At 43.7% G+C, this 13,985-nt stretch overlaps 1 protein-coding gene across 4 annotated transcripts in view; it reads right to left on the bottom strand.

Annotated features, from left to right (window-relative positions):
* Positions 1-13,609, bottom strand: part of DOCK9 (dedicator of cytokinesis 9) — a 256,366-nt gene extending 242,757 nt beyond the window's left edge. For all 4 annotated transcript variants that reach the window (XM_031466259.2, XM_031466263.2, XM_064493006.1 and 1 more), the window contains exon 1: positions 13,390-13,609. In XM_031466259.2, the coding sequence (XP_031322119.1) occupies positions 13,390-13,518 (129 nt within the window). In that variant the 5' untranslated portion in view covers positions 13,519-13,609. The remainder of the gene's footprint in view (positions 1-13,389) is intronic.
* Between the last annotated feature and the right edge of the window lie 376 nt (positions 13,610-13,985).

The raw sequence follows: 13,985 nt of genomic DNA, 5'->3' as shown, positions 1-13,985 counted from the left end.
CTCAGTATCTTTATGAGAGAAACATTCTACTACTACTCCTACAATGAACATGCAGGTCAAGCTTCATATTTCCTAGGTCTCAGGAAGGCAGAGTAACAGATGTGGAGGTCCCAGTATGTTTCTACTTCATTCTCAGAGAGCCAACTTTGTTCTTAGCACCTTTGTGGTCACAACCTTCCTTCATCCTTCCAGGGTCCGAAACAGCCAAGAAGCAGCGGCTCCCAAAAGGGAACACCACCCCAAAAGCTCCCTGAGTCCTGTCTAGGTTCCTTCTCCCTCTAGACTGCACACTCCTTGAGGACAAGGTCTGTGTCTTAATAAAATGTTTATCCTTTAGTGTCTATTGAGTAAATGAATATGGCCAGTGACAACTGGGGATCTACTGAACATTGAACAAGAGCTTAAAAAATTGTAACAACACAGCATTTTTGTGTGCTGATGTCATCGTTAAGAACTCAAAAATGTCTCAAGATCTGCTAAGATTCTGACTAAAAGATAAACAAGAAGACACTTGAATCCTCAGAAGGCTCGAGGGCAAAATGCCCTGACATGAAAATGTGGAAGGAGAGCATGGGGAAGCCTGGAGCTGAGAAGACTGGACTCCATCTGGCCTCTCTGCCCCTCCCCTCCCAAAGGTCACCTCTGTTGGAAATGAGCCCCAGGGTTGCACCAGGTCAGGCTCTAGAGCAAAAAAATTGGTCCCCATCACCCCTCTGCAACCTCATAAGATTATGACAGTAAAATCTCTGAGTGGGGAATAAGACAGGAAGGAAGGAAGCAGGACACGGCCATTCAAGGAATGATGCAACAATTAACATCAAAATGGTGGAAAATTAAACTCCCAGTAGGCTCAAGACAGCAAGAGATTTGACTTCTAGTAGACCTTGAGCTTCATTTACGCCCACTGTAATATATTAGAATGGTGAATAACATGCCCACGGGCACCATGACAGTTCCAAGGCTAATCATAAAAGGTCAGAGAATGGGCAATGGCCAGCTTCCTGGGAATCCCAGCCCCTTCCCCTGGGTAGTTAAAATGATCTTCCCACTTGTTAGCATATGAAGCTACCAAGCCCATAAAAACTGGCAACACGCCTCCTCTCATTCCCTCATCTTCAGAGATGGCCCACACTGTCTATGGACTATGTAACTACTTTTACTCTTATCTGAGCACCAACCCCCACACGTCGTGACCCTTCTCTTGCCTTTTGAAACAGCCTGCACTCTATGCAGTATGTGTCTAAATAAACCTATTTTTACAGCAGGACACACACACACATTGGTCCAGAAGAAGCAGTGTAAATCCACCCTAGGCTGGTCTGTGCCTTCCCCATTGTGCAGGTGACACCAGGGCAAGATACAAAGGACTAGGCATCACAGGTAGAACCCAGGCCTCCTGTGCCACAGCTCACTGGAATATCCTGGGATACTGTGGGGTGGGGTGGGGTGGTTTGGGGCTTGCTTCACAGAGTTGGGGATATTCAAGACACCAAGACTCTAAGAAGTCAGCACTCTTTTTCCAACTGAAGCCATAGAAAAAGACATCTGTGAGTCTCTCAAATTCTGGAAGCTATTCCAAAACCCCCTTCCTCAAATGGAGCACCCCCAGCATAACCTCCAAAGGAACCCATCACCACCATCTCACCTTTGGGGTCTCTAGAACCCATAATCTTCAGCCTCTTTCTCTCCAGCTTTGAAAATGCAGAACATGATACGTAATTTATTAGCTGTGACTGTCTCCAATTCAAGAACCATCATCTACTCTTGGTTACCCCTCCTCTCTCATGCTACTTCTTACATTACAGAACTCTCAACACCATTGTGTTTACACAAGCCCGCCAGATGTTGATTCTTCCAGGAGAAACAAACACTGTGTCAGGAATCTTTGCCCCTCTCAGTTTAAAGTGGCTTTAAGTTTTAAGTCCCTTTAAAAATCTGACACATTAATTGGTTTTTCACAAAATCACCTCCAAAGAAATCAGTAAACTACCCACATTCTTTCATTTAAAAAAAAAAAATTATAGAACAGCCGTTATTTCTGATCTTCTGGAAAAAAAATAATTAACATTCTCTCAGAAGGTTTCTGTAAAAGAATAAAGAAAATTAAAATGGCTAAATGAACATATTAAAAGTCTGGGACGATAAAAAGCTAACCTCAGAGATTAAATATCCTGTAAATTCTAGCTAGTGAAATAGTTTATAAATGAATTTAATATACTATAAATATTATGGCACCTCTGTTATCACCATAGGAACTCTGTCTTCTACTTAAGAAAACAGCAATATATTAGAACGACAGATTAAATAAATTATCTAAACAGTCTTAGAAATACAACTCTTTCTGTAATGATACAATTTTAACAAATTGCCATTTATAGCTGAATATTTATTTTAGCCAATGCAAAGCTGCCTGAAAGGTAAAATGACCTACATTAACAGTTTCTTCTACATTAAAGAACTTTAGGTTTAATAGGCACAGGAAGGTTTTTCTCTCAAGCCACATAATTATTTTAACCAAAGTATACGTAAAACCATGATGTTCCATCCCTTACACAACATTATTTGACTACTAAATAAATTCTTTCTTCTTCAGTAAGTTTCTATTACATTTTTTTTAGATCAGTCTTGTAGTTCTTGCTTTTTATTTCTTTCTCTCTGTCCTAATAGCTCTTAAACAGGAATGTAGAACTCAATTCTTGGCTTATGGAAAAATGAACATCAATTTCACCTACAAACTGATCTAGGACTAATGAAATACACAAGTAGGGAAGAGATTCATGGTGCAAATAGATGTTTCATATTCTGATATTACCTGATTACCATGGTCTGTAAAGATACTTGATGAAATGCAAGAGTAAACAAAGTAAATTCAATTATTTCCTATGGTCAGTGGAAAATACACTGGACTAGAAGTCAGTAAACTAGATTTTTATTCTTGTAATACTAACCAGCTGTATGACCACAGACAAATCGATTAACCATGGTAGACCTTATCTTCCTCAACTGTAAAATTAGGAAGCTGGACCAGATGATCTCTAAAGATACTTTTCACCTCCAAAACAATACGATTTCATTTCCACGTCACAAATTTCTATCAACCCAGAGAATTCATGGTACTTTCCAGAAAGGCATGTAATGATTCAAGTTAACCATTTAGAAGTTCCTGAGAAACTCAAATTTTAAGATTATATCTTTTTGACAATTTCTGCCATCTTATCAAGAAAAAATGTTAACTATCAGCCAGGTGACCTCAAATGAATCATCTGATTTCTCTGGTCTTCAATTTCCTCATTGAAAAACAGAAATAAAAAACTATTCCAATCTATCTGACTAGATTTTCCAGAGGCTCAAGAGAGATTTTTTTTTTTTGAAAGAATTTTATAAAACTGTCAAATGCAAGGTTTTATTATTTCACCTAGGCCTCCTTCCTCTCTGAGCATTCAATGCAGGCCTCTTAACTGGTTGACAATATTTTTGCTACCAAGATGCATGTGTGTATCTTAATCCAGGAACACATTTTACATTAAGATACACACCTTTACCAGCACTAAGATGTACAAGTGTAATTTTCAAAGAGTACTAATTTGCATGTCTTACATGAAGCACCAAAATCTCCCTCCTATTTTTTTTTTCTTGATAGATCTTATGAAAGCTAAACAATTAGGAAATATTAGAATGTATAAAGAACAAATCATATTCCCTTTTCATGTATTTATTTCCAACATTTTTCTTACACACAGGTTATTTTCTACACACTTGTGACACACGTATTTCCATATACTACTTTTTCACCCAACATTATAATTTTCCCAAGAGTTCTCCATAAGCAGCTCTTTTAAGAGTTATATGATATTTCTTTAGACTGCCCTTATAAATCACAAAAGCTTGTACTTACTGGGTATTTACTGTGCCCCAGGGCCTATTCCAAGTGCTTTATATGCATCTGCTCACTTAATCACCACAAACCTCTACAGGATAAGTGCTATTATGATGTTCATTCTTGAGGTGAAGAGCTGGGTTTAGCACCTCCTGAGCCCAAGTTCTTATCTACTATATTCCACTGCCACTCCTAACAGAACTATCCCCCTATTAACGGAAACCTGGTTATACCACAGTATTTTCTACATTCTAGAATTCAGGGACCTATTTCTGAAACAAGAGAATAGTTTATGATAGCATCTGTAATATTATAAAACTTTTTCATCAACAAAATAGTGCTTATACTCTTTTTAAAAGTGAACATTCTGTACATACTGTTTATAACTTTTACATTTATTACGGTAAACAACTTTTCTTAGAACATTTCTATATCCACATGACAGAAAGTATATCTTCTGTTAAGACAAAATTTATAAAAACAGTGTATGTGAATCTCTAAGTACAGAAGAGTTTGAGAATAAACTTCAAGTAGCCAATGGAAACCCTGGGCAGTCCACTGACATCTGCTTTCAGATTCACTTTCAGATTAACATTCAGTAAACATTAGTCTATAATAAATAAATAGGCATATCTCTAACATATGCACTGACCTTGCCAGCCTCCCTAAGCAAACATACCCAAGTACTATCGTAATTGTATTTATCCCTGCCAAATTCTAAGAAAGAGGGCGCAGGGAGATTCCAACAAACCATTTGGCATTACAGAGTTCTGCTCAGATAGTAAGCCTCCTTGCCATCAATTTGCTGATAAGAGTTCAAAGAGTCCATTAGAGAAAAAGTGACAGAGATGTAAAAGAAACAGAAACAACTTCACCATCTAAGTACTTCTTGATGGTTTGCAATACTCATGGTTCAAGTGAATGAAAAGCACTTCCAAGGGTTTTTATTATTTGTGTTCTTATTTTATTTTGTTTTGTTCTCAGATAAAGGATTTACTAAATACCTAACATAAGAATTGGATCAGTGTGTTCTTTTATACACTGGAGTTCAGCAAAGTTGGTGAAAATAAGCTGTCCCAAAAAAGGAAATTAATCTTACTTGCAGCTGCTTTCAAAAGCTATACAAAGATCACACAGATTTACTGACAATCTACTTTTTCTAAACTAAAGCAAAGGGCCAGCCCCAAAGTGATGCATTCTGACATACAAGAATATCAACAAATCAGGTGACAATGAGAAACTAATGATACAATGGAAACTTTGCATTCGGAAAAGTAATCTGGCAGAGGGAAACAGGCTAGAATGAAGTAAACAGAAATGGGTGCAGAGAGAGAAATTAGGGGCAAGGAGGAATCAGAAAAAGGGTTTTAAAAACAAAACATGTCAGACATAGAGGAGTCTTTCATTCATAAAAAAAAGGGGGGGCAGGGGGAGGGTATAGTTCAGTGGTAGAGCGCATGCTTAGTATGCACAAGGTCCTGGGTTCAATCCCCAGTACCTCCTCTAAAAACAAATAAATAAACCTAATTACCTCCCTCCCAAAACAAACAAAATCTATCGAGCTTCTGCTACGTGCTAAGAGACAGACATGAAACAAATGTACATACATGTAAATACATAAACTGTGCTAACGGGTACAAAGGAAAAGAACAGGCCAGGCCTGTTTCAGTTTGGGTGGATAGGCAGGGCCTCTGTGAGGCAAGGAATTACAAGCACAATTCCACAGACCAAAGGGAATGGCCTGGCAGATGAGGAGGAAGGTAAGGTGGTGATTATTATCTCCGGCAAAGGCAAGAGCTCCTGCCAAGTCCTGGGGTATGAGAGAGTCTGGCATCCAGAACATGTAAAAGCTGGGCTGGTGAGCAACAAAAGGGTGGTGCCTAATAAGGAGACTGCCTTACAGTCCAAGGGAAGAAGCTTCTATTCCAAGGGCAGTGGGGGACACTGGTGTGTTAAGGATTCAGAATTAAAGTCTTAAGGATGGAGTAAGAGTGGAAGCAGAGACTAGACAGGAGGGATGCTATCCGCCACTACTGCTGGGACCAGGATAGGGGCAGCAGATGGAGAGGGGGATGGCAGGCTGCAGTAGCCACGACTGCTGCTCACCACAGATGTGGGCTCCCCTTCCAGACACACAGACAGGACTGGACTGCCCTGCCCCTGGAGTTAGGTGTGGCCATGCAAAATGCTTTAGCCAGTAGAACATAAGCAGAAGAGACTGGGTGGAAACTTAATAGCCTCTGAGGGAGGGAGTCCCCACACTCTTTCCCGGCACACGAACCCACCACATTCAAGATAGTGGCTGTCCCATCAACCCAGGTCCCAGGATGCAGACAACGTGGTTCCTAATCACCCTCAATGGAAAGGCAGCGTGAGGGAGAAATAAACCTTTCTGTTTTGAACCACTGAGATTTGGGAGTCGTAAGCCTACACTGACTGATACAGACACAGAACGTGATGGATGCAGTGATGAAAGGATGATGAAGGCAAAAGGAGATGAACAAAAGAGAACAAGGAGGAATTAGAGATTTCAGAGTTGGTGACCATGAAAGGAGGCCTCTCACTAAAGAAAACAAGTATGCACAAAGGACAGCTGGTTGGGATGAAAAGTGACCATTTATGTTTCCATAGATGCTGAACTTAAGGGACTGGTGGGACAGCCATGTACACACGTCAGGCAAGTTAGCGGAAAAGCATGTGTGAGCTGAGGGTAGACATCAGAACTGAGATAAAGATTCGCAATCTGTGGTGAAGGTGTACAGCCCCTTTCCGAGTGAAGGAGAAGGATTAAATGCTATGAGCCAAAGGTGGTGAAGGGACGCTTGGGGAATGTCCCTGGGTGGTGAGGGCAGCGAGGGGCCAGAATGAAGACCACAGAGGAGGAAGGTGGAGAAACCCAGAAGGGGAAGGAGGGATGCTGAGTGCCATCAAATGCTGCAGATGACAAGCTGAAGGAGTGAGGACTGAGGGGCTACCCCACAGTAAGGGCAGAAGTCAGGCTGCAGGCACACAACCCAAGGTCACACAGTGTTTAGCATAAAAGGGGTAACAGAACCCAGGTCCCTGAACATACCCACAAGCCTCCACAGCCTTCCAACACTATAATGGAAGAATTTTCTCAGGTTATTCTTCTAAAACTAAACTTAATGGCATCATAAACAGTCAAACTTCACAATTCACTCAGCGTACTGTTAAGACCTTTAGATAGTTTACAGTTGGTCAGTATTTTACAGTTTCTGCCCTGAACCGTCCCGTCAGCACTGTGACTGCAGACATTGTCCTTTATGTACATTTCAATTTAGTACTTAGAGGGAAATCCTACAAGTACTGAGTCAAAGAATGGGAGCGTGTTAAAGATCTTGATACATATAGCCCAGCTGCAAAAAGTAATACCATTCATCATGTTACAAAACCCAGGAGGCACAATTCTCACAAAATGCATGGCATTTTAAATAAAAAGGGGGCCCCTGGAATTGTGGAAAGGGATAACCCTGCAAATCAAAGTGCCCGGTTCACCCCGTCCTTGCAAAACCATTCTATCTTTGCAAATCTGCACATTTATCAGGCAAAAATGACATCTTGTTTTAAATAATGTTCCTTTAATTATTAGCAAGGCTGATCACTTTTTTTCTGTCCTTTATGGATTGTGTTCCTTTCTTTGAGAGACTGCCATTAATGTCCTTTCCCATTTTTCTTCTGGAGTGTTTTTCTTTTTTTAATTGACTCATATAAGAACTCTCAATATATTTTTTAAAACTTAACACTATGACTGAGATATAGATATACACAGAGGACAAATACGGTTTCTAAGCTTATTATTTGATTTTTAAATGTATGGTATTTGTGACATACAGAACAGAGGTCTGAGTGTTTGCATGGGGAGGCAGTAGGTAGAGAAGTTAGTAGGAATACTTGGTCTGAAGCCACAGTGCCCAAGTTCAAGACACAGATCCCCCCACTTACAGCCTTGTGACCTTGAGGTGACTTAACTCCCCAGGTGTAAAGCCCTAATACATATCCAAGGACACAGTAAGTGCTTAAGAAATGCTGGCTCCAGATATATTTAGCCAAGGCAATCAATCTTTTCTTTTATTAACATAACACTAGCTTACCTCTGTTAAGCACCTACTTAAGCACTTACTATTTAGTACCTTTACATGTATTATCTTATTTAATCTTTATTTTTAAAATTACCTAAGATAATAATACCTAACAAACCCAATTCTCAGATAAGCAAACTGAGGTTTAGGTGAAGAAACTTGATCAAAATCCTCAGCTCATCAATGGCAAGGCCATGGCTCACCTCCTAAGCCCAGACCAAACTGGTTTTTTCATTTACTTCCAGGCTTTACAAAAATCCCTCTCCACCCTTATATGATTATTCACCCATGTTTTATGCTGTTTTCTTTGGTTTATTTTACACGTGATTCTTACATTTAGTTATAACTTATTTCAGCATATAATATAAGGTGGGGCACCAACACTTTTTGAACATCATTTCCTCAGTGGTGTACCTACCCTGTCTGACTGCTGCTCACGTGATACCCTCAGTGTTGACACACACAGAGGCCTGTTTTCTATGCCACAGACTTCTCTTCATGTCCTCAGGTCTGTCTGCATGACACAAAATTGTCGTATTATTTACCCCAAGATTATACTAAGCAGAAGGTCTCTCTAAGAAGCGTATGTATTGGCTGGTTTGAACTTCTTTCCTAAAATAGGTTGCAAAAAGACAAGAAAAAAAATCTATTTTATGATGCATTCTTAGCCAGTCATTGAAACTGTCCCCAAAATTAGCAGCTGTATTTCTCAAAACCTCTCTCCCTTCCTCCTAAAACTTGCCCAGAGCTCTCTGCCCATGCCGCTCTGCTCCTCCTTGGCCTATGCCGGCATTCTAAGAGTTTACTCAATCTCTCATCCTTTTCTGGGAAAAAAAAAGTTGCCCTTATCTCTCCATCTTCCAGGTCTAGTTCAATTCTTCACAAACCCTTTCCCAAATATATCAGTTCTGTCTTATTTCATCTTCCTGTTCTCTGAACCAAGCATTTGAACCTCTTTTGTACTGTTACCTTTCCAGAGAGGACTGACTTGTCCACCTATTTAGATCACAAACCCTTCAGGGCAAGGGCCTGCTCTAACACCACAGCAGATTCTCAGTACCCAGCAAAAAGTCCTGGCACGGAGCTGGCCTGCAATAAACGCGGATAAAGATTTCACAATTCCTTCCCTCCTTTTTCAAATTCAAGGCATTACTAATGTCCTTCCGTCTCCCAAAATTCAAATGGACCAGAAACCAAAGAACTAGAACCTGTTGTTGATTATCTAGTTGGAGATGGGCCTCCACCCTGCTTCCTGTATTCTGGGACATTTCTGTTGTTAGCACTCCAACAGAGGGCGGAGAAAGACAGTGAGGTGAAGCTCAGGCCAGTTCAGTTACCAATTTACTATCCTATCTGATTTAAAATTACAGCCAAAATGAGGTTTTACGTTATCTGAGGATTTCAAAGAACAGTCCCCCTCGGATCTCAGGTTGCCTCAGATCATACTGGAATTTCGTGTTCACTGAACTGGGAGGGTGAGGGGGGCTCCAAGTACGCACTCTGGGAGGTTATCACCCCACACCTCTGTCCGTCATCCTCCAGTTACACAAAGGAAAAGTTCCTGAAGCCTGACTTGGATTCATTTCATCTCATACTGCAGGCCCTCGGATGGCTGTAGAATGGTGTCACCAGTGGGGGCCTGATGTGAAGGAGAGTCTGAGGCTGAGCTCGCCAAGATAAGATTGGCGAGGAAGCCGGCAGCCAGATGACCTGGGCATCAGGACCTGAGCACAACAGAGCCAGCAAACCCATGCAAAGGGCTGGGTCCCAACATTTACACAAATCTTTCAGAGAAAGGATATTTTTAGGCCTTGGGTGGTATACTCAGATCTAGGCCATTACAATGCTAACTTTAATATTTATGAAAAACCCAATTACAACTCAACCCTGCTCAGGGAATTATTCCTAATTTTTTTCTGAGCTTGTGTATATTTTGAATATATTGCCCTCCTGACTATTTTCAATACGGAAAGGTAATTCTGAAATTGTGAGGATTCTTTCATTATGCAAAATTATAAATTACTTTTCCTACTGTCAGGAGTATTACCAGTAGTACCTCTACTACTCCTATAAAAGTAGCTTAGAACTGAAGCCTGTTGGTAGGGAAAGGGACTCTAGAGCAATTCAGTACAGCCCTTCATTTAACAGAACAGGAGGGAGCCTGGAGGTTCGGAGAAGTTAAGCAATAGTCCAGTATGACTTAAGTAGCTATAAGAATATAAGCCAGGCACTGTCTAAGCGCTTTACCTCTACTGCTCATTTAATCCTCCCAACAACTCTATAAGGTGAGTATGATTACTATCTCCACTCTATAAATGGGGAAACCGAGGCACAGCAAGGCTGTTACCTGCCTAAGACTGCACAGCTGGTAAGCGGTCGAGCTGGCATTACAACCCAGGTGCTCTAACCCACTAAACCTCTAGGATTAAAACCCAGGACTCCAGACCCCAGGGAGGGTTCACGCCATCATGAATAATTCTAAGGCTCATTTTTGAAAAGGCGAGCAAAACTTGTTTGGATCCTGATTAGAACAGAAACTACCAAAGATATTTCTTAAGCAATCTGGGAAAACTGAATAGTATACCAACAGATTATTGCTAACTTTAACATAACAGCATTATAGTTATGTAATAAAATACCACTATTTTTAACAGCACATATTGGGTATATAGGGGTGAAATGACAGGAATTCACTATCATACCCAATACATATTGGGTATATAGGGGTGAAATGATGGAATTCACTATCACCCAAAAAGGGAAAAAAGGGGACAGTTAAAGCAAGTTTAGCAAAATCTTGATAATCATTGAATCAGGCTGATGGCTTATGAGGGTTCACTATGCTATTCTCTCCACTTTTTTGTATGTTTATTTTCAAGGTCTTCAAACAAATTAATATAATATCATTTTTAAAGCCCCACAAACCTAAGCCTATGAAAAATGAAGCTTTCAAAGAATGAGAAATTAATGAGTACATCTCACTTTTACATTTTAAAGTTTGTTTTTTTAAATGGCAGCCTTTGTTACTCACTGAACGATTCCGTTCTGTTGTTCTGGATCACTAACAGCCACTCATCAATACTAAAAGCACGAGAAGAGCTAGTTAAATCCTTACCCTGTTCATTTTTCTTTTAGTCCATCTGCAGAACTGCTTTATTAGCCAGCTAGTTAAGAGTATTTATTGCATGTTTACTATGCTGTAGGCTGTGTATCAACACTGACCAAAGTCGTCAGGGACTGGGCAGAGTAATACTTCCATCCAAGCATAGGTCAGTTGACCACGGGATTCCAAACCCTGGCTTGGTTGCGGTTCTGCCTCCTGCAAGGATCAGGGGTACCTTCTTAGATCCTCCTAGCCGAGACAGATGCACCTACTGTGGCTTCCTGGCAGACACTAGGGTGCAGCGAGAAGCAGCAGGTGGTAGCAGAGTACCTGGCAGGAGGTGAGGGGGGTGAGGTTGACAGGTAATTTTTAATATCTGTAAGCTATTCCAAATTCCTCCATCTGCAATGCAGAACCACTGCAATGTATTTCCCGATCAGCCGGAGAGCCTCTCACACACCAAGGATGCCCACCTACTTTCCTGCATTCTGTGTTTGCTTCACCAGACAAGTGACCACAGACAGAAAACACTAAGGGCTGAGACACAGCCAAACGTCTGGCTGTTCGTGGTTAACGGTGTCCAGGGAAAACAGATGTTACTATTAAAGTGCCATAAGGTAACAGAGTAGCAGTAAGTCATACACAGGAATGGACACTACAGGGTCACCATCAGTAGGCCAGCCTCCAACAGGAAGGACTGTCCAATTCAAGGACTGCCGCACGTCAGTAATTAGCAGTATTGTGCTCAATCTAATGGCTTATTAAACTAGTACCTCCTCTTCAGTCCAGGTCTGTTGCACTTTGGAAATCATGGCACAGCCATATGTCTTATTTACTCTTCTTTTGTCTCAAATCTCTGATGAGGACAGTGCCCCCAGGTAAAAGAACTAAGTTTCCTGTGAGAACAAGAAAGATGCCACAGATGTTTGCAGGCTCTATCCTTAACATACACACAACAGCAAGTCAGAAAGATGCAGGACACAGTACTTAGGCCAAAGCAAATGAAGTTAATTCAGGTTATGAAAGAGATCCCAGGTTCTGGTCTATTCTCAACTCCTGCTCTACTCCTTACCATCAAATGATCAACTTTAGTAAAAGAGAAAAATAAAATTCCTTATTACTGAACAAATTGAAGTTTGAGGAATCTGGAGTGAGGTGGCAGAGTAACAGAGAAAACGCAAACTAAGCAGGCTAGCTATGGAAATACGTGAAGCTTCATCTCCAATCTCCACAAATACCATTCGTGTCATTCTGTGTCTACCCAGGAAGAGCATCTATCTGCCACCAAAAAGATGACCCAGGCCCTGTGTTAAGGGACCTGGCACTCCACCAGGACAATACCCTCCAACACAGCCCCACAAAGCCCAGAAAATTACTTCCAAGGCCCATCTTCTTGCACCCTTTCCAACAAGCACAAGTCATCCACGCACAAACAAGCCCCCTTCAAAAAAACAAATGCCAGCACCAACAAGAAGCTGTTAAAAGTTTCCATGTGCCCAAGAGAGCATGCTGCTGCTCAAATATCGCTCCTCTCTCGCACCATCCAAGTGATCCGAGTGTACTGCGTTTCCAAATATAGCAGGACCAGCCTGGCTGTGGAAAAGTTGATTTAAAACTTCATCTTCCTCACACCCCGAGGCCTATTCTCCAAAGCCGTTCTGCAACGATCAGATTAATCTTCAGGCTACTTGCTCCAAATCCCCAAACTTCGTAGCAATTTGCAACAATGCTGAAATCACCGAGGGTTCCTATGAAGCCCCTTAACCCGTCATAAGAGGCGGCCAAATCTCAGGATGCCGGCTAGGAGGAAGAGGAAATCTTTCTGCCCACCCAAAGGGTCCGCAGGGTCATCACCCACTATGGATTGCGGACTGGAAGAGGAAGCCACCACCTCCACTCCCCCGAGTCCCTCCAGGCCACAGGTGCCAAGCCCCTTCAGAAAGAGGGAGGAGGAGGGGGCTGTGGGAAGGATGGGGGGAAAGGAGAGGGTAATATCTCAGCTGGCAGAGGGAGGTAAACTTGGTGGGGGAGGATGGTGAGGGAGACGGCGGTCTCACTCCCAGGAAATTTCCCAGTAGGGGACGGGCAGCAGTGGGGAGAGGACCCCTGGACGCCGGGTAGCGATGTGGAAGTTGCTACCCCTCCAGGACCTCCCCTTCTCCCTTGTACAACACCCCCCTCCTCCCCACCACCTCTTAATCCTGCAGACCCAGCAGGGTCGGTAGCCCAGCCGAGGCCCGGCCGACCTAGAGGACGGTAAAGGAGGTGGCCGTTCGCCGGTCCCCCTCCCTCCGTGGTCCCGCACTCACCAGGAGCACCGAGCCGCGCACCACCTCCGACACGCTCTGCCGCAGCTCCGCCGCCGTGCCCGGCTTACTCAGCGCCCGAGTGAACTTCCGAGTCTCCGCCGAGGCGGGGAGCAGCGGCGGCTGCGACATCCTCGCCACCACAGCCGCCGCGCCTGCTCCCGCAGTCCTGCCGGGCCTTGCCGCTGCCAGGTGCGCCCTCCGCGCTCGGCCCGGCCCGCCGGCGGCTCCCGGCGCCGCCGCCCGCCCGCTCCCCCCGCCCCTCGCCGCGCGTCCGGGCGGCGCAGCCGGGGCCACACCCTCCGCTCGGTGTCACGCCCCGAGCCGCCCGCCTCGGCGTCCGCGGTCCCCTGTGCTCCAAACAGCGCCCGGGCTTGCTAGGGGCGACCGTGCGTGTGGCGGCAGCGGCGGCGGCTCCCCCATGCCACCAGCCTCCCTCGGCGGCCGCTCGCCGGGCCGCCTCCTCGGGGCGGGGTGTCCGGCGCGGCGCGGGGCGGGGCGGGCGGAGGAGGGGCCGGCGCGGCGGGACGGCGGGACCCGCAGGTCGGGCGGCTGGCGCGGCAAGGCACCGGAGGCAGGCGGCCGGACGTTGGCAGCGC

The sequence above is a fragment of the Camelus dromedarius genome, chromosome 13 (assembly GCF_036321535.1).
Source record: "Camelus dromedarius isolate mCamDro1 chromosome 13, mCamDro1.pat, whole genome shotgun sequence".
NCBI lineage: Eukaryota > Metazoa > Chordata > Mammalia > Artiodactyla > Camelidae > Camelus > Camelus dromedarius.
The sequence above is the reverse complement of the archived record's forward strand: the minus strand, read 5'-3'. Positions and strand labels throughout refer to the sequence as shown.